This window comes from Podarcis cretensis (genome assembly GCF_951804945.1).
Source record: "Podarcis cretensis genome assembly, chromosome: 7".
Lineage (NCBI taxonomy): Eukaryota > Metazoa > Chordata > Lepidosauria > Squamata > Lacertidae > Podarcis > Podarcis cretensis.
In genome coordinates this window covers 1408269-1429613 of record NC_137176.1, presented here as the reverse complement: position 1 = coordinate 1429613, position 21345 = coordinate 1408269, and the positions used below count along the sequence as shown (strand labels likewise).

The 21345-nt window shown below is 42.2% G+C and overlaps 1 protein-coding gene across 5 annotated transcripts in view; it reads right to left on the bottom strand.

Moving 5' to 3' along the window:
- MTRR (5-methyltetrahydrofolate-homocysteine methyltransferase reductase) overlaps positions 1-21345 on the bottom strand; it is a 28820-nt gene that overhangs the window by 3651 nt on the left and 3824 nt on the right. For 4 of the 5 annotated variants that reach the window (XM_079983568.1, XM_079983569.1, XM_079983566.1 and 1 more), the window contains exons 4-14: positions 20417-20534; positions 17880-18225; positions 17318-17437; positions 16191-16344; positions 14896-14984; positions 11582-11762; positions 10121-10163; positions 9221-9386; positions 7700-7818; positions 692-784; positions 399-581 (exon numbers count right to left, since the gene is read on the bottom strand). In XM_079983568.1, coding sequence (XP_079839694.1) covers positions 399-581; positions 692-784; positions 7700-7818; positions 9221-9386; positions 10121-10163; positions 11582-11762; positions 14896-14984; positions 16191-16344; positions 17318-17437; positions 17880-18225; positions 20417-20534 — 1612 coding nt within the window. Of the gene's footprint in view, positions 1-398; positions 582-691; positions 785-7699; positions 7819-9220; positions 9387-10120; positions 10164-11581; positions 11763-14895; positions 14985-16190; positions 16345-17317; positions 17438-17879; positions 18226-20416; positions 20535-21345 lie in introns of those variants that run through there. The other variant, XM_079983570.1, reaches the window with a different exon arrangement.

Sequence of the window (21345 nt, the reverse complement as noted above, 5' to 3'; positions counted from 1 at the left end):
CTTGTGTCAGCAGGGCATTTAGGGCATTTAACATGGCCTTCTTATTTCTCTCTAACGCCCTTGTTGCCTTAACTTGCACCCTGGCTTGCTCTTTTGTTTTGTCTCAACAAGCCCCATACAAAGCTTGCTGCCCTCCCTTCCAGTTCACTTTTCAGCTTGTTAAGCTCTCTGGGCAGCTCTTTCTGCAATCCTCATCTTCTCACAAGCAGCGATGTTATAAAACTGTGCCTAAAGGGAGTATTCTCTTCAGGAAAAGACAAACAAACCCACCACCACACCTGGGCTCCCATTAATTTTGTTTTCTCATCTTTTGCTCCCAGCTCTTGCTAATCTAAAAGCAGTTAACGTTTCTACAAGTTCTTGCAAATCCAAGTTTCATAAAATTCGGCATGACTCACCCGCACACGTAAAAATACCCTTTTTCCTGCAGCAGAATCCTGCTAACCTCTTTGCAGTAAAGCCGAAGGTTATCTTGAACGTATTTAGGAGTGGCAGCTTCTACTGCAGCTGGGGCGTCTCTTGAGAAAGAAACCTTTAGGTGAGTTAATGTGCCACTTTCAGCAAAGCACCTGAGCTCCTCTCTGAAAGATAAAAGTTAAGAATCACTGCAAGGGTAAAGACATAATTCCCTTGCACAGCAGCTTAGGGGGCAAGGGGCTGAGAGGAAAGAGAGCACAAGGCAACAACTTACTGGAACAGGTAATCTTTGACCTGGTGGCGACAGCCAAAAAACAACCATGTCTCTCCAAATGTCCAGTCTTTGTGATCTTCTTGGAGCTTCTGTCTGAAAGAGAATTTTGAAAAAACCTGTAACTTAAGACTGTGCATGCCCTATACTGCATCCTGTATTACAGCTCTCTCCAACCGGCTGGGGCTGATGGAAGCTGGAGGCCAAACCTCAAGATGGCCCCAGTTGATGGAAGCCTGCACTCGTTATGCTGGTTTACATTTATTTCGCATCATTCATTCTGGCTCTGCTTGTCATGGGATGGGCCAAGAAGTTTATCTTCAACACTCTTGACTACCTGAAATCCTACAAAGCCCTATTATCAGGTCTGAGATTTCACCAAACACTGTCCGTAACATCTAGCAGGGGTCAGCAAACTTTTTCAGCAGGGGGCCGGTCCACTGTCCCTCAGACACTCTCGGACTATATTTTTTTTTTGGGGGGGGGGGAAGAAATGAACGAATTCCTATGCCCCACAAATAACCCAGAGATGCATTTTAAATAAAAGGACACATTCTATTCATGTAAAAACACGCTGATTCATCCGTGGGCTGGGTTGAGAAGGTGACTGGGCCAGATCCGGCCCCCGGGCCTTAGTTTGCCTACCCATGATCCAGCCAATCTACCTTTCTTGTCATGGGGAGTGTGCACATACAGCCCTGATTTTTTTTAATTATCTGCACTAAGGGCACACTTCAAATCTAGTTTCCACTTCCTCTGTTCAAGTATCTGTGAGCACTGTTATGAGTAGGTTTGCTCCTGATCACGGCTGTTTGAAAAGATCCTTAATTCAATATTCTGTGCTACAATACTGCAACACAGGAAGATAAACACTAAGGAAGGAAGGAGGAGGGAGAGAGCCTAACCACTCAATTCAGTGGCATCTTATGGGCAGTGGATCCAAGATGCATACAAAATTCCTCACTCACATCACTAGATGAAGTCATTCAGTGTGCAATGGGCTGAGCTGTAGATATCTAGATGTCACCTCCATTAAAGTAAACATGGAGACCCCATGCAGGGTATAAACATGCATATATAGCAGCACAAAGGATTCTGGACCAGAGTGTGCCCACTGCTGCAAAATGTGAATATCCTCCCTTGGCCTCGTAAGTTTCTAGGCCTCATGATAATGACGATTCTGCTGCTTGCAGGGATATGGATGAAGCCAGTCAAAGAGGGAGCCAGGTGCCTTTTCTAATGGCAGTTCACAGCAAAATCTTTTACACATGTTACTTGAAGGCACGCTGCAGTGACATGAAGAATCAGAATGACCATTAAAAAACCTATTCATGGATCCTCTTGCAGGCTGGAACAAGAGAACTCAGTAATGATTAGAAATGATGTCCTCATTTCTTTAAATCAATTTAAAGAAAGAAGATTTCTGAAGTAGACATGAGGCCCGAAACACCTTTCTTTTCATCCTTATTATTTAATCTGTTGCATTTATCATTGGGAGAAGGCGGTCTGAGAATATTACACTGATCCTGCCCCAATTGCAATGGCTGCCAATTAATTCCCAGGCATCATTCAAAGTGCTGCTGGTTTTGACCTATGAAGCCTTAAATGGCTCAGAACTGCAACATAAAAAACTAAAAAAAAAATGTTTAAACAAACAAATGCGAAAAAACCTGAAGCCTTTTATAGGCATTTTGACAGATGATATTCCAAATGATAAGAGGGTTTTCCTGTAAGCAAAAACAGCAGAAAGAATGTTGATTGCCAAAAATTGGAAGGGAGAGAAAATTCCAACCAAGGAAGAATGGCAAAATAAATTATGTGAATACTTAGAACTAGCAAAGATGACAGAGGCAATCAGGAATCAAACAAACCAAAAATATAAAACTGAGTGGAAGTTTTACAGAGTATACTTAGAAAAACACTGTTCCCAAACAAAATCTCTAATATGCTTTGATTAATTTTGGCAAATTAGTTAACAGACAGATAATTTACGTTATGTGAGATCAATGAATTGAATTTGAAAAGGGACACAGTTAAAAAGAAAAAGAAGAAGTAAGGACCCACAATGAGGTGAAGGGAAGTCATTTTCAAAGATGTTGAATTATTCTGGTTTTTCTTTATGTATCTTATGATGCTTTGAATAATGAATCGAATAACTGTAATGATAAGTAAACTTAATAAAAATACTGCCAAAAAAGAAAAAAAAGGGGGGGGGGAATGAAGGACCTTCCTGAGACGCTGACCCTGGAGAGCAGCGGCTGCCAGCCAAAGCAGTCAATCCTGGGCCAGCCAGCCAGTCTGAATGAACACAAGGCAGCTTCCAAACTTCCTTGAAAGCAGCTGAATGGTTGCCACGAACAATGAAGCTAGTTCCAACCTTTAGAGAACGCTTATTTATTTAGATCAAAAATTTATATACTGCTTGATTGTAAAAAGCCACACACCCTCAAAGTGGTTTACAAAATGAATGAAACAATGAAATTATCAGTAAAAAGACAGTTAAAAACAGCTGTTTAAAACATTAAAAAAAACATTGAAATCAACAGTACGCTAAAAACCAGATAAAAGCACCTGTCAAACTTTTTCTTATCTGTATAGGCTTGCCTGAACAAAAATGTTTTTAGCAAGTGCAAAAAAAGTGAAGGTGCCTGCCTGGTGTCAATAGGGAGTTCCAAACTGTAGGTGCTAGAAGATCGGTTTCTTATGTGGCACCTGGTGCAGTCATAGAATCATAGAGTTGGAAGAGACCACAAGGGCCATCGAGTCCAACCCCCTGCCAAGCAGGAGACACCATCAGAGCACTCCTGACATATGGTTGTCAAGCCTCTGCTTAAAGACCTCCAAAGAAGGAGACTCCACCACACTCCTTGGCAGCAAATTCCACTGTCAAACAGCTCTTACTGTCAGGAAGTTCTTCCTAATGTTTAGGTGGAATCTTCTTTCTTGTAGTTTGGATCCATTGCTCCGTGTCCGCTTCTCTGGAGCAGCAGAAAACAACCTTTCTCCCTCCTCTATGTGACATCCTTTTATATATTTGAACATGGCTATCATATCACCCCTTAACCTCCTCTTCTCCAGGCTAAACATGCCCAGCTCCCTTAGCCGTTCCTCATAAGGCATTGTTTCCAGGCCTGACCATTTTGGTTGCCCTCCTCTGGACACGTTCCAGTTTGTCAGTGTCCTCCTTGAACTGTGGTGCCCAGAACTGGACACAGTACTCCAGGTGAGGTCTGACCAGAGCAGAATACAGTGGCACTATTACTTCCCTTGATCTAGATGCTATACTCCTATTGATGCAGCCCAGAATTGCATTGGCTTTTTTAGCTGCCGCGTCACACTGTTGGCTCATGTCAAGTTTGTGGTCAACCAAGACTCCTAGATCCTTTTCACATGTACTGCTCTCAAGCCAGGTGTCACCCATCTTGTATTTGTGCCTCTCATTTTTTTTGCCCAAGTGCAATACTTTACATTTCTCCCTGTTAAAATTCATCTTGTTTGTTTTGGCCCACTTCTGTAATCTGTCAAGGTCGTTTTGAAGTGTGATCCTGTCCTCTGGGGTGTTAGCCACCCCTCCCAGTTTGGTGTCACCTGCAAATTTGATCAGGATGCCCTTGAGTCCATCATCCAAGTCGTTGATAAAGATGTTGAATAAGACCGGGCCCAAGACAGAACCCTGTGGCACCCCACTAGTCACTCTTCTCCAGGATGAAGAGGAACCATTGATGAGCACCCTTTGGGTTGGGTCAGCCAGCCAGTTACAAATCCACTGAGTGGTAGCATAGTCAAGACTGCATTTTACCAGCTTCTTTACAAGAATATCATGGGGAACCTTGTCAAATGCCTTGCTGAAATCAAGGTAGGCTACATCCACTGCATTCCCTTCATCTACCAGGCTTGTAATTCTGTCAAAAAACGAGATCAGGTTAGTCTGACGTGACTTATTTTTCAGAAATCCATGCTGACTCTTGGTGATCACAGTATTCCTTTCTAGGTGCTCACAGACTGTTTGCTTAATGATCTGCTCCAGAATCTTCCCTGGTATTGATGTCAGACTGACTGGGCGGTAATTATTTGGGTCCTCTCTTTTCCCCTTTTTGAAAATAGGGACAACATTTGCCCTCCTCCAGTCTGCCGGGACTTCGCCTGTTCTCCAGGAATTCTCAAAGATGACTGCCAGTGGTTCCGAGATCACATCTGCCAGTTCTTTTAATACTCTTAGATGCAGTTCATCTGGCCCTGGAGACTTGAATACATCTAAACTAGCCAAGTATTCTTGTACTATCTCCTTAGTTATTCTGGGCTGTGTTTCCTCTGCTGAATCATTTGCTCCAAATTCTTCAGGTTGGGCATTGTTTTCTTTATTGGAGAAGACTGAGGCAAAGAAGGCATTGAGGAGTTCAGCCCTTTCTGTGTCCCCTGTTTGCATTTCACCATCTTCTCCTCTGAGTGACCCCACTGTTTCTTTGTTCTTCCTTTTGCTACGAACATACCCATAAAAGCCTTTTTTGTTGCTTTTAACCTCTCTAACAAGCCTGAGTTCATTCTGTTCATTCTGAGTTCATTCATCAAGTCTGAAGCCCTTGAGTGGGCATCTATGAGGGAAGGAGATCTAGCAGAATGTGGGGCACTGGTATACATCATATATGCAGCTCCTGCTGAATTAAAGTTGAAAATGAATTGGGGGGGCACCTCTCCCCATATGAACCACATTGTACTCTGCATTCATCCTCCGAGGCCCTTCTTTGTGTGCCTCCTCCTAGAGAGGTCCGGAGGGGGGCAACACAAGAACAGGGCCTTCTCTGTAGTGATTCCCCATTTGGGGGATGCTCTTCCCAGGGAGGCTCGCCAGACACCTTCATTATATATTTTTAGGTGCCAGGTGAAAATGTTCCTCTTCAACTAGACCTTGGGCTGATTAATATTCTGAAGTCTTTTAAATGTGTATGTAGGAAGGGGGTTTATTGTTTTGTTGTTTCATTTTATTTATTTTCATGTTTTTATCCTGTATTTTACTCTCTGAATCACTCTCTGAGATCTTATGATGAAGGGCAGTATATAATTCTTTATAAATGATGAAAATAAATAAAATTAATTTATGCCCTAACTTTTCATTAAAAATTGCCCAAGGTTTCTGTGACTATTTAAATGCCTGGTGAATGCAAACTCCCTCCCTTTAGGTTATCATATTCTCCATTTGCACTATGTGATATCCGCTAAGCACCAACAGTGGGCTCACAGTGGCATTATAACTCTGAAATACTTTCTATTGTAACTACATCAAAGTTTCAGCCCACTTTAATTCACAGCTGCTACAAGCTGCCTTTCAATAAAATACTCAAGCCATTGAAATAATATTGAATAAATTAGTCACAGCAGCTTGTTAAACATCACGAGTTCTCATTATTAGCAGTAATGATAGCAAATCTGTTTCCCCTTCATTCTGGAAGACAGCTTCTGGCTGTCCCATGTAACGCTTTCCCAAGAATTTATTACCCAGTTTAAAAAAGAAATCATTTGGCTTTGCAACAATTCAATTTCATGCTCCACATACAGATACGTCTTTAGATTATTTTCCCTACTTCTCTACCCTAAATTACAAAAACCAAGGCAGCAAGTTGACACTTTAAAATCCTGTTAAATCAAATGTGAATTTGGAAAACACAGAACTACAAAGATGAGAGTCAAATGTTAAAGGCAGGACATTTGGTACATGCACAGCTTAACTTCAACAACAATGATCTTCAAGCCTGGTTGATGTGCGGGGGAAAAAATATAAATCTACACACCCTACAAGAAAACGTGTTTGGTGTGTGGAAAACAACAATCTGTTAGCCTTAATGCATTGCTCAGAATTACTGAGCTAAATGAAAACACAACAGATAAAATCAAAACAGAGTTGGAATGTGCAATCCTGCATTTGAGCCCTTCCATACATCTGTGGTCATAATGTATAGCTTAAAGTGTACAACATTCCCATCAAGCCTTCATTCCATGACCTGGCGCATGTCAGATAAGGTGGCGTTGACTACCTTTTTTTAAAAAGAAAGCAATTCATAAAACTAAGAGATATTAATTGAAGGAAAGGCAGCAGAACATTACCAGCGGCCTGCAACATCCCATAGAGAATAACACTGGAGACTGATTCACTTCATGGTCCAATCTAACAGACTCCTCATTATTTATTTAATTCATTAGATTTATATATCGCCCTTCCTTATAAGATCTCAGGATGGTCCACAGAATAAAATACAGGATGTAAACAAGTAAAACAAAAAAGCAAAACAACAACCCCCTTCTTTTATAGTCACATCCCTTCAGTATGAAAAAAAATCCTTAAATGATTAATGTAATTCAGTGGGAAGTAAAATGTGGAAAATAAATAAATAATGGTTGCCCTTTCTTCTTCTTTTTTGACATTGAATTGGAATGGTCACACTATAAAAAACAAAACAAAACCCACCAACTTAACTGTGATTTCCCTTGGGGCAACACAAAGTTAAGAGTCCCTTTCCCAAGGCAGGGCTCCTTTCTACTCACAAACACACACAGAGACCATCAGATGGGAGCCCCTTCCCTGGAGGTAGAGGGGTGTGTGTGTGTGTGGGTGTGTGTGTGTGTGAGTGAGAGAGAGAGAGAGAGAGAGAGAGGAGAATCATGCGGTTACAGTATTCATGCACATGTCATAACCATGTGGGATGTTGTCACCAGGAAGGACATGACGAGGGTGTCAGCTGCCCAGCCTCAGCCCACACCATGTGCGTGGGTGAAGATCCATTTCTGTACATTATACAAGACACCAGATAACTTTCCCTGCCTCAGGGGATGAAGGACTCTGTGCCTTTGTGGTGGCTGATATATACTGCTGAATCTGTCTGCTTCCCACTAGTATTTTTCACTCTGTTCCCCCCTGTCCTCTGCCACGGGCATCTCCAGGTGCTGTGAATTACTTTCCTAAACATTACAAGCTGGCAGGGAGGAGAGGTTTTTTAAAAATATAAATCATGGGCTTACCTATGTTGCAGGAAACCAATAAATGGTGCAATTCCAGTTCCTGGACCAACCATAATAAAGGGAATTGATGGATCCTCTGGTAAGTGAAAAATGTTTGCTGGACGAGAAGATATGGAAATCTACAATGCAGTTCAGTATCATTAAAATGTAGATGAGGAGAACTAGCAGATACATTTATAAACTATACCCTTCTTCAAAGATTTGTATTAAAAAATGCACTGCCACAACACCCACTAAAATAAAGGTCTTCCACATTTTCATAAGAATTAGATACGCCATGAGCTAAAATCAGCACAGCTACCCTGTTCCCCCCAAAATAAGACAGTGTCTTATATTAATTTTTGTTCCCAAAGATGCGCTAGGTCTTATTTTCATGGGATGTCTTATTTTTCCATGAAGACGAATACGGTACACATTTATTGTTGAACAAAAAAAAGAGGAAATTTATTACCTGTATATGGTACAACGCCTTACGGTAGCTGTGGGGGCCTTATATTCCAAGGTGGCCTTATTATTGGGGTGGCCTTATATTTGGGGGGAGGCCTTATATTACAGCGAGAGGCAAAACTGGAAGTAGGTCTTATTTTGGGGGGATGTCTTACTTTCAGGGAAATAGGGTATTTCACAGATTTCCATGTAAAACACTCTTTCTCCAACTGTAAGGCACATTAAGTCCTGTGTTGTGACACACAACCCAAGGCACTTGCTGTTGCTAGCAGCAAATATTTGGGTGCCATGAAGTAACTAGCTGGAGTAGCTGCCATTTCTCTTTTGGCTACGAAGTGCCTTATACTGCCACAAACCAATCCCTGTAACCAAGTTTTTCATTTTTCAAATGAATGCCAAAATCCTTATAACTCCCAGACAGACTTCAACAGAACACTTGCAGAAAACATGCACTCTTTTATTAATTGCCCATTTTTTCTCAATTTAGATGACCCAAATATGCAAGAGTGAGCTGTCTCCCCCAGGAGCAGCTTAGCTGCTCCATCCTGGACCATCCTGTCAACTAAGTCGTAAGGAGCTTTTTGTGTTTTTTAAACCACACGTCAGGTGCAGAGGGGTGGAAAAGCAATCATCAACTCCAGCAGGAAACCTAGAACGTTCATTCCTCCTTGAACCATTCAGTCTGTCTTAGAACAATACTGACTTCAGCAGTTTCAAGTCTGGAACTAAAACTTGCCATGCAAAACCTACTTTTCATTTTTAACCATATACATCCATCTTCCACATGTCCTTTCCTGGTTCTTTCACTTCTTATGCAACCCTCCTTTACTTCCAAAGTGGGATGCAACTGCAAGCCCCAGGCCCCACAGTTAGAGATGCAGGCACTGGAAAATCCTATTAACTGGATTCATCTAAAGAAAAGAAAAACCCACTCCATTTCCTAAAATAGTTGCAACATCAGTTACTGCTGATGTTCCTGCTGCCGCTTCCAAGCCCCCAAATCATAACAAAGTGGAAAAGATGGCCTTTATTTTAGGAACACACAAGCCCAAGAACTTAGCTGTCTTCTGATACCTTTGGAATTAGGAGCTCCTCTGCTTTTGTACTTGACTGAAGGATTGGGGAAACCAGCTGAAGCAGCCACCCGGTGCACACCCCTCTTCGCAGTTCACCTAGATGGGTGGGAAACTCCAGAACATTAAAGATGAAACTCATCTTTCCAGACTGAAATAAACTGGAGCTGCAATGAAACAATTAAAAGGAAATCAAACACTTGGGACAGTTAAAGGAAACAACTATCTCAGTGTAGGAAAGGTCAGGTGAGCAGATATTGCATCTCACCCCCCACGCCGCAAATGGGTATGAAAAACCCCATCTGGAAAAAAAATTAAGTAAATCATTTTCTCTCCTGATAATGGTTATACAAGACCTTTAAAATGATTTTTACTGAGGATCTTGTAACATCACATTGTTACTTGCGTGCACCAATGAGCCATCACAGAATAAGCACCACACACAGAATTTCTGTAATGTCTCAGAAACAACAGGTTCCAAAAAGTTCCTTCATGCATTCGGCTGTGAGTCATCTAGTTGTTCAGTAATGAAGCAATGAGAGTTAGTGAAGTAGAGGCATACGGGAAATGCCTCCAGATGCCTGGGATCAATGTGTTATTTATTGAAAACATTTTCAGTTTAGCACAGGCTTCCTCAACCTCAGCCCTCCAGATGTTTTTGGCCTACAATTCCCATGATCCCTAGCTAGCAGGACCAGCAGTCAGGGATGATGGGAATTGTAGTCTCAAAACATCTGGAGGGCCAAGGTTGAAGAAGCCCGGTTTAGCACCTTAGGAGCCTTCTCCATCCTAGGAGGATGAGGTCCAAAGAAAGAAAGAAAGAAAGAAAGAAAGAAAGAAAGAAAGAAAGAAAGAAAGACACCCAGTTTATAATTAAAATTAAACTTAGATATTGCATTACCTTGCAGCCGAGTAGGGTCTGGCTTGCAATTTAGGAAGATGTTCTGAAAAGAACAGAAGTGAATGAATGCAAGATTTCATCCTTCCTTCTACTCTCACCTACCTACAGCATCAAGACACTTCCAATACTAAATGACAGGCATTTACATAACGCTTTAAAGCATTCCAAAGAGCTCGACATACGTTATCTCGGTAATTTTTATAAACAACCTTGCCAGATATTCCAGTACTATTATCTCAATAATTTGGAAGGAGTGGGGAGAAGGGAGGCAGAGAAAGATGGTTAGCCAAAGCTAAACTACTGAATATATAAGATTTCTAGTTTCTAGTTCACAGCTTTCTGGCCACAGGTGTGGGGCAAAGGGCTGTAAGTCAGGCGCACTTGCTCACACATGTGCAATTCTAAAATACAGCAATGCATGGATCTTACATTTAATGTTTTCAAATGAAATACATCTGGGATAGCTCAGCTGGTAGAGCATGAGACTCTTAATCTCAGGGTTGTGGGCTTAAGCCCCACCTTGGGCAAAAGATTCCTGCATTGCAGGGGGCTGGCCTAGATGACCCTTGGGGTCCCTTCCACCTCCATGATTCTATTATTCTAATCACACACGTTTCCTGTATGGTCTCAGCAGGAAAATAAGCTTCACTAGTATGTATTTCTACATCTTCCACTGCTCCTAAGAATCGGAGCAACTTCAGAAATTATTTTTCCTTTATTTACCTGTAACATTTTAAAGAAGACACACCCATATGTACAAGTTTCAGAAAACAGGTGTCAACCTTTTGATTTTATTAAAAATGCAGTATCACAATTGGTTCCAGTGATTGCAAATGTTATCTTTGACCCTGGCCCTGGGGTTCTACCCTGAATTCTAGACTGTTTTCTCTTAGCTGCTGCCAGGATGGAGATACCGTATTTTTCGGCCCATAGGGTGCACTGGCCCATAGGGCGCACCTAGTTTTTTTGGGGGGAAATAAAGAAAAAAAATATATTCCCCCCCCCCCAGGCGTGGGGCTGGGGCGGGGGAAGCCCGAGCTTCCCCCGACCCCAGCCCCCAGAACAGGCAGCTCTCCACAAGCCGTGAGAGAGCTGCACGACTTTGCGGAGCCCTCCCACGGCTTGCGGAGAGCTGCGCGAAGCCCGAAGCCTGGGGGGCGCTCTGTGCGCCCCCAGGCTTGCTGATAGCTTCCTCTCGCTCTCCAGGCTTCAGCGAAAGCCTGCATTCGCCCCACAAGACACACACACATTTCCCCTTCATTTTTGGAGGGGAAAAAGTGCGTCCTATAGGGCAAAAAATACGGTAGCTGCAAGAGAAAATCTTACTTTGCATTTCTGGTAACTCTGCCCAGACTTATAATTTTCCCGCAATCAGTGAACCTTATTTCCAAGACATCCATTTGCTACAATGGTCACAATATCTTCCTTTTCTTGCTGTGTCTATTCCATGCAACTACTCACCAAGGAGAAGACTTAGGGGAGGCTTGCAAGCTGGAAAAGCATGGAGTAAGTCCAACAAGCACACACCCACATCCCTTATGAAAGCATTGTAGTCAGAGGATCCTTGTTTGCTACACAGCTCTTGCAGTCTCCTTTTTTCTCTAGCATCAGTGGTGTATTCTACCAGAGAGCGCAAAAATGCCTAGCGGAAGAGAAGAGTCTGTTTTTAATTTGGTTTGATTATTCTCAACTTATGTTCCGCATCCTCTGTCACATCTGTGATAAACAGTGTTCCTAAGGATTCCTGTAAGGCAGGGGCTCTGCAGAACCTCACAAACATCAATAACCTCTTGCTAAAATGTCCTTTCGTTGTTTGGACCTAGTGGTAAAAAACTCTCCCAACTATGGTCATCTCTGCTCCCACTCTTAGCACACCCAGCCTTTAGTCAGGCAGGAAGTGACTTCAGCTGAGAGGAAGGGAGGCTGTCAGGCTGTACCATTCTAGGTATCTCTTTGCTAATAATATGCCTTTGAACGCAGAACAGGTACAGACAACCCTCTGTGAATCGGCTCCTAGTAAACCAGGTGGTTGAGGATGTTACGGGAACATGCCTGGGGACTGCTGTACCAGGAGAGCCATGCTCCAGGTTGTGGGTGGGAAATACGGATACAGGTCCCAATCCTAGTATGAGGAAATTGGTCCACAGGTGGTACCTCACACCCCTCCCATTTATTTGCTCCTTTATTAGGGGCTCCACCACTCCAGAATGTTGGAGGGGGTGCAGCATGGGGGACAAAATTTAACATATTCCGGTCATATTTTACAATGCAAAACATCTGGTGTAGAGTGTTCTTGCAGACAATAGTAGTTTCAGCTTTATTGGGTGTTTGTAAGGGCAAGATAAAGACCTTGTGGTGTTTCTCCTATGGATGGCAAGACTTGAGACTGCTAGGTGCTTGAAGGTTTGGAGGGAATGGGTTACCCAAAACTTGGTGTGCACAGGTCTGGATGCTTGCTTTGGCTGAAAAGCTGACCTGCCAACTGAAAGCAACCAGAAAACTAACAGGCTTCAGACTCATTTTGTGGCACATGCCATAGCTCTATTTCAGATATCCAGGCAGCATGGACTGCAATCCCCAGAGATCTGGATGATTTTGGATAGGTCTGGATGAATGGCTGATGAAATGTACCACTGTCACTGCCTTACTCTTCTCTCCATTGTAACACGTAGCATATTTTTATGGTCCCAATTTTTGTTGTGTTATCTGAAAAAAGGTATTTTGCATTGTTACAATATTTTTAATAAAATGCTTTAAGAAAAGGATACATGGCTTTCCTCCAAGGAGCTCAGGGTTGCACACATGGTGTTATCTCATGATATCCTTTGTAATAAAACTGTTGAGGCAAGTCTTGAAAATCAGTTTGCAAAGGGTACTCGCCCACAGAGCTTCCTATTAGCCTTCTGGCCCAGTGTGTCTGTCATTCTTGGTCTAAAAGGAGAAGGCTCAAGGAGAAGGATCAAGCTGGGTAAAGCTTTCCTGTCTAGTCACCTAGGCAGCTTTTGCTTGGCAAAGGGAACCAGGAGAGGCCAATTACATATCTTTTAGGCTGACTTGAGTGACTTGCCCAAGCAGTTTGCGCACTGAAGCACCACAATAACAGCTGACAGAAGCAAACTGCATAAAGTATGTAAGTCACCATGCTGAGTAACATATACACGGGATGAGTGCTTTGGATAGCACTCTGACCTATAACTCTGTAATTTATGAACGCCCAGGGTTGAGTCAAATGTGACTTCTGTGAACGGAAGGTCTCCTGAAATCAGGCAGAGGTTCCTGCTGAAAAGAGGCAGTGACTTTAGACAATTCCCCCTCTGCTCTGCAATCTCCAGAGCAGCACGGAAGGGGCCAAGGGCAGGGAGACATTCCGCAACACTGTCTCCAGAGCAGCTCAGCAGGAGGACCACGCAACTGAAGTTCTGCTCATGGGAAATCAGTCTCCAAGCCTTCAAATGTGTGTTTAGAAGGTACAGCAGTTCATAGAGGCTGCTACATGTGGTTTACTGATGACATCTAGTGGTCTAGTGGGAAAGGCCCACCAAAATTAACCCACAAACATGTTTAATCTAGCACCAAGGGAAGATGTACAGTGGAACCTCGGGTTACATTACCTTCAGGTAACGTAACTTTCGGGTTGTGAACGTGGCAAACCTGGAAGTGTATTCTTCCGGGTTTCGCTGCGCACGAATGCGCAAAGGCGCTCTATTGCACTGCGTGCTTGCACAGAAGTGGCACCTCTTCTTGTGGATTTTTCGGGGTACATACGGACCCCCTGGAACGAATTACATTTGTATCCAGAGGGTTCACTGTATTCAAGTTACAAAGCCTTTCATCTGGCTGGCTGCTCATCGTTGCTGGTATCCAGTTACTGATTATTTTAGTTAGTGGAAGAGCGTTGATAGCAGATATCAATACAGCCTGCTTGTTCAAACATGTATTTGTTAACTATTCTTCCACAACTTTGAGCCCTGCAAAGGCAGCGCCTCTCAGCACTTATTTCTTCTGCCCTCTCACTAGCAGCACTTGACTTCTTCTTGGACTCAGAGCAGCAGAGAGGAACAAGGCAGTTGTCGTGAGCAGAAAATTTCCTAATCCTCTCTGCTGCTCCAGGTCCAGAAAAAGAGGCCTGGTGCAGCAAGCCAAGGGCGAGTGAGCGAGCAAGTGGCAGTGCAGAGAGAGAACCTGAAAGGGATTCTCTGCTGATGGGTCTGGCAGTAGCTGGAAATGGGAGCTGCTCTAAGCATGGGAGGCTCTTGGCCAAGGGAAGCCTCATTCCTTGGCTTCAGTATGATAGGAATCCGGCCTCCTCCACCCCATGAACATTCCATGGCATCGCAACAGCTCACAAATGGGCTGACGGCTTCAGGGGACAAACTACTTTCTGAGAGCTTATTGCAAAGATTCTGCACTGCTCAGAGACTAACAGTTAAAACCGGAGCAACTGAGAATGTCTTCCTCTTGACCTCAGGCAAAAATAAATTTATATGGGAAGTCCCTGTGTCAGCTACCTGATGTCCATGGTTCCAAGTTCCAAACTTCTCCAATGTAGGCTTGAACCACCCAACCAGTCTAGGCCTTAGAGCAGTGTTTCCCAACCTTGTGCCTCCAGCTGTTTTTGAACTACAACTCCCATCATCCCTGACTAGCAAGACCAGTGGCAAGGGATGATGGGAATTGTAGTCCAAAAACAGCTGGAGGCACAAGGTTGGGAAACACTGCCTTAGAGAGTACCAAGAATGGATATAATAAAGTTATTTGAAAAAGTAAAAAGTCACCTTTTTGAGAACTGCTCTTATTTCCAGACACCACGTCAGAATAAATTTCACAGTACTATTTTCAGGTATATACAGTGGCACAGCTGCTCCTGTTTAAGAAGAAAAAATAAATTTAAATTGGGAACATATCGAGAAACAGTTCCACTCTTCTTTATGATTACTTGTGAGTTGTAAAAGCTACCTCCTAGAAGACTCACTCATGTAGAGTGGCAGCTTTCAAATTATATTCCAGGGAATCCTAGGTTTCCTTCAAACCTTATCAAGGATTCCTTAACATTTACATCAAGAAGCTGACTGTTACCTAGCAGTCATGGAATAAGAGGACAGGTCCTTAACAATCAGTAATTTTTTTAAGTAAGCAAAAGTAGACTGACAGTGTCACAAAGCAGGGAAGTAAACAACAAGCTCTCCACAGATTCTGTAATCATTTAAATCAGGACTATTTAACTTGTACAGAAGTTATCAGAATGCAGAGGCAGACAGAGCAGTGGCCAAATTTGCAGTGGGACACCAGATTATTCATTGTGGCGAAATCCCAATGAGACCAATAAAAACTCCAAAAGAATCTCCACAAACTAGGCAAATGGGCAAACAAAATAGTAGTAAGGTGTTACACTTGTTACATTTATGTAAGTTACATTGTGATAAATTAGGCTTGTATTTGAAAATATTCAGGACTAAGGAAGGGGTGTACATTGAGACAACGCTCCCCAACTTCACACATATGCTGGTGGCATATGAACTAGGGGTGTGCATTAGTTTTAAAATGAATAGAAAGAACAAAATGCCCCCCAAACATTTCAGTTTAAAAATCTAATGGAAATTGAAATGCCTTAAAACCCATCTATGTCTATTTTTGTTTCTGTTTTCCCACTGACATCAAATAGGATATCCAGCTAGTACATCTGCTGCCTGTAACTTTGGGAGTTTTCAAAATCAAACTGGAGTACATTTTTAGATACTCTGCTACTTGGTCAAAGGATCACATATGCAAAATCTCAGAAAAGAGAAGAGAAAGGGCAATGATTTAGAAGCTGTAAAAAGATTAAAATTATTTCAGCTTTGGAGTCCAAGTCCTGCTCATATGTCACAAGGCTCTAAGAGACAGATGGCACAGGTTTGGGGACAAGACTGTCTAACAAGTGCCTCAGGTATTTTAACTTGAAATGCAATTTGCACAGAACTCCTGAGATCCCAAAATGAAGGGGCAGTTACACAAAATGAGTTTTCCCTTCTCTTCTCTTCTCTGAAGGGCAGTATCACATGCAATATCATGGTAAATGCATAAAACCTACCTCTTTTTTTAGTGCCTGCCTTAACCTTCAAGCAAACAAAGTAATCTTTCTTCTCTGACAGTCCCAAGATATGAAGAAGCTCTTCCACCTCACTGGTATAATTAGGGCAAATGACATTAAAGGCATCTCCAGGCTGGTAGCTAAATGTGGTTTTCTGTATTTAAAATACAAGTTGGTCCATGTGAAACTGAAAAGACACGTGCCATACACCATTTCCTTCCCTCTATTACATTGCATGCAAACATTGTGGGTTATTCTATCTCAGCAAGACCTAGCCAAGGAAACCCATGATTCCAACAGACTTGATCCCAAGGTATGGGCTGACGGTGCATGAGCACACCACCTTGCTAAAGCTAAGCAGGTTTGGGTCTGAGTGGAAACTGCCTCAGAACTACATGGACACCATAAGGTGTGCTATAAATACAAGGAAATAAGTCAGTCAGGAATCTTTAGACTTATTGAAATCAGTGGTCTTCTCCACATATTAGCCAGATACAATCCCCTCTTTTAATGCCACAATTTGTGAAAATAAACACTTGTCAAAGCAATGGATGTGTGCTCCTTCTTGTCCTCCAGGACCTTTGCAGCTCATTGGCAACTATAAACTCCCGTGAAGGAAGTGTTTCATTATACTAACCTGAACATCTACTGCAGCATGTACTGATACACTTCTGTTTACCAAATTGAGGGCCATGTCTGGATCCTTAGGTAGTCCAAATGGCACCACTGACACATCAAAAGGAGGCACTGGCAGGTAATCCCAAAGTTTTACAGAATTTGGGAGGGAGGAACTTAATGCAGGAGCAGCCCAAACCAACTCATTGTGGACTGAGAAGTCTCAGTGGACATGAAATGATGGACTGGATATATCTGGTGATACCCAGAAACCTGGGAAGAGGGAATGGAATGTCTTGGAAAAGGGAACAGCTGCCTGGTTGGAACACAAAAGAGGAGCACTTCACATTGCAACATTTATTGCAGATTCCCCTTGTAAAATCATATTTTAAAACTTGTTTAGTGTTAAAATTGGGACAGTGGACTTCAAAAGGGTTGTCTTGTACTGTAGGTTTATCATCATTATCATTTCTGTCAAGTTAATCAGAAAAATCCAAACTAATTCAACTTACAGAAATATCAAGTTCTAGCAGCAAAGTCCTTTTAATTGCATCATCCCTAGTAAGTTGAACAGCCTTGATGACAGGAACCTGGAAAACGGAGCTCTCTGAAACGCAACACAGGCTGGGATCCTAAAAACAAGCTGACGTAAATTTAGATCAAAGGAATAAGCACATAAATATTTGTACACCATTATATGAAATAACAGTAAAATATATACATGATCCTGCCCTGCCCCCCAGCACATCAAGGCCTATCATTTCAATGAAAGAGCTGAGAACATGTTTAACTTTCCAACTTTAGAAGAAAGCCATTGTGGTCTTTCCCAGTAAAAACAATCATCTCTTATCTTCCTCTCCCCACTTGTGAGGATAACATGGGGGGAAGGAGAACCACATGCACCAATGTGCGTTCCCTGAAGGAAAAAAATGGATATAAACATAATAATAAAATCATTTCCCTTCTTCACAAATAAGTAACTTTAAAATCATGTTGCATCTTTAGTTCCCAAATGCAAACTTACAGAAGATCGGAGTTTTACATCTGGAAATGGTGTCCCTGTGGGAGACCTACCTGCTCAGAGCTTTCTTGAAAGTGCACTTCTAGGTATTCTGGTGGCAAAGCAGGAACATTAAGAGCCAACTGTGACAGTGGAGGAACCGAGTGGAAAAGTGAAGGCTGAGAGCCTTGAAGGGGAAGTTCTGACTTAGTAACTGCTTTTGCTAGGAGATCATTGTTCACACCTGAAACTTCTAGCTTCAAACGCTCTACTCTGGAGTTTATGCATGAGTTACAAACTGCATCAGCACAAAGAGATGGAGGTTGTTCAGTGTGGTTTCTTTCTTTCTTTCTGGATGCAAATTCTTGGTGGAGGGCAGGCCAAAGTCCAGCAATCCAAGGGTCAACCACCAGTTCCAAACTGAAACCAAGCAAAAAAGGTGAATTTTAAAAAGTATGTATGAAAAGATCAGGATAAATGTCAGCACCCAAACAGCACCTGCAGATTATTTAAACACAGTTTACAAGTTATTTCAAAGGTTTATGTTGGTTTTTTTAAAGAGCGGTTTACAAAAGAAAAAGCAAGAACTGAGACATTGCACTCATATCTCACTAGACAGGACTTTAACATATTTTAACAGGCTTTATAGTAGTGGGGAAAAGTTACAATGTGTGGTATTATATTTAATTTTCTCATTCCAGAAACTTAGAAGAAGTGCCCATCTTTAAAAAAATGTTTTCTTATTTACTGTTCTGATGCTAGCTCTTATTTGGTATGTTAATCTAAATAATAAGGCTTTTCCCATATTTTCCTTTTATTCTGATACAGGAGGTAGATTTTTGTTTCTCCAGAGATGATTAAGGCACAGCCTTGCACCTATCAGAAGTTATGTGACTAACTGTATGTCCACCTTTTCTATTTCTGTCTGGACTGCGAACAAAAGAATCATTTTGGGTTTTCTTCATATGTTGTTCCAGAATTTTTCTTTATAATGACATGTGGTCAGGAAACGTGTATGAAGTTTCTTGCTCAAATTGCTCTGGATCTCCAGCATCTTATAGTAGAGTTTTGTAAATTTTGCTTATCCTGTAGGGTGTTAAATGCCACTGATACATGAATTTGAAAAGACTATTAAGGTTAAAACTTTATTAATTATGATGGTTGAGTTCGCTCTTCTGGCTACGTGTGCAGGCTATTGGCTTTCTCCCACTTTAAAAGCCATTATTATTATTTTTTTCGAAGATATTTATTGGGGTTTTACAAACAGAAAAAAGAAAGTAATTACAGAATAAAAAGAAAAAAATTACAAATACAAAAATACGAACAAAAATACACAATACATCACAGCTATCTGCCAATCACCCAATCCCACCACCCTTCTGAGTAATACCCCTCCCCACCTTCTCACTATATAGAAGGGTCTGGTGACTTCTGTTTCAGTGTATCTGAAGAAGTGTGCATGCACACGAAAGCTCATACCAAGAACTAACTTAGTTGGTCTTTAAGGTGCTACTGGAAGGAATTTTTTTATTTTGTTTTGACTATGGCAGACCAACACGGCTACCTATCTGTAACACAATACCTGGAAAATAAAAAACAATTAGAAAAAAAGGAAAAAGAGAAAAAAGAAAAAAATCAATCTTTTCATATCTTATATTTTGTTTACTTGTTTCCTGATCTCCTCACACCTCCCTTTTTTGTATTCCAGTTCACATGGTTAATTCAGCAAATCCTTTCCCTCTTTGTTTTTATCTTAATTCTATATCTTAACATATTATAGCTTCATATTTTCATCTGATTATCAATCCATTTTTTACATACTTTTTTTAGCCTTGTTGCTAAAGCCGTTTCATTTCAATCCAACATCATTTTAACATTCATTAATTTTACATAAAAGCCATTATTAAAAGCAGCACACCAGAGCCCTCTATGAGCTGATATAATCACAAGAGCCCCAGTGAGATATTTACTTCCTGGGCTGTGCTGTGCTGCTCTTTGCACTGCATTTGCAAAAAACCCGAAAACAATAGCAGTACTTAATGAGGCAAAGAAGGAGAAACTCAACCATGTCTATCAATTTCAACTCCTCTTACTTCTTCTGGGAGATCAAGTCACAAGAGGCTCTTTCCAAGAAGAGCTATGGAGCGGGAGGGCAAGGCAGCAGTGAAGGCAGCTGCACACAGGAGTTTGGGAATGTTTCTGCCCAGGAGCTCTGCAGAACCAGTAGGCAAAAAGACTCAGTGGGGTCATTTCAGCTGAGGCTAAGCAAGCTATGCTCTTAACTTGAACCGTCACAACTGCCCATGGCTACTGCTGACACACTGTCTGCTTCTGGGAACATTTCCTGGGGGAATGAAGGAAGCATGATGCATGAGCAATCTTCATCTAGGATAGAGATGAAATTTTTAGGAGCAGTGGAGAGTCATTCCACCCTTGTGCTTAATTTGAGGAAAAGTAAATTATTTCACTGGCAGATCTCTCCTATTTTGCTCCTCCTCAGTTTCTAAATTGGTGTCCAGATGGGGCTATAAATAGTGGGGGTGGGGATTGGAACAAATGCCACACAAGGCGACTTAACCAAAACCTCATCAGAGAAATTTAGGTTTCTTACCCGACAGCATCATCAGCGAGTCCAACCTCATAAAAGCGTTGTGCTCCAAGTTCCTGAAATCGTTTGTCTATTATCTTCCCACCATTGCAGAAAAATGTGTATTCTGAGTCTCCCAGGCCTGCAAATAAAAGTAAGGGAAAAGGCAAACCAAGAAAACCTGCATCAGATCAATTCCCTGGAGAAGGTGTTTCAGAATAAATCAAACTCTGCCCTCCAGCTTTAATGCAGCAGTAAGACAAACTACAAAACAAGAAGCACAAGTTCCTAGGATTGCCAACACAGGCCTCCTTGTGCAAACATGGATGGTGCCAAGTAGACAATGGTTTCTTCCATGCAGAGTCCAACTGTGTAAGGCAGGGTGGAATTTTCCAAAGCTGACTCTCTCACCCATCTCAGTCTCTAAACCATTCAGGCGGTTCAGAAGAGGAGAACAAGAATGTTTCTTCTGAACTGGGAACTGGCACCTCCTTGATGCTGCCGCCGCCGCCACCATCAGTCCAATCTGGACTGGCCCTAAGATACTAATTCAGAAAGAAGCACTTCTCTTCTACGCAGCTTGAAATGTTTGGCATAAGGACTGGAACAGAGAGAATGGTTCTCATTCTCACTCTTCACCCCTCCCTGCCTGCCCCAGGTGATGCTGGAAATAGATGACGTGTGGCACAATTGCTGGGCAGCGGCCCCACATGGTGTCGTAGTGCTCTCAGGCTATCTGGAAGTAACTGCGAAGCACACAGACCTGCTCTAGGAACAGCCACTTCCTCTGTGCAGCAGGAGAAACAGAAAGGAGAAAGAAAGGGGGCCACAAAAGCAGAAAGTGGGGCCATGCGCCATTTTAGCAACCTGGAGGCTTAGGCTGCTGCTCCTACCCATCCCTCCAAACAGCTATCTAGAGAAAACCATTACCGCCGTGCAATCTGGTTGGGAAT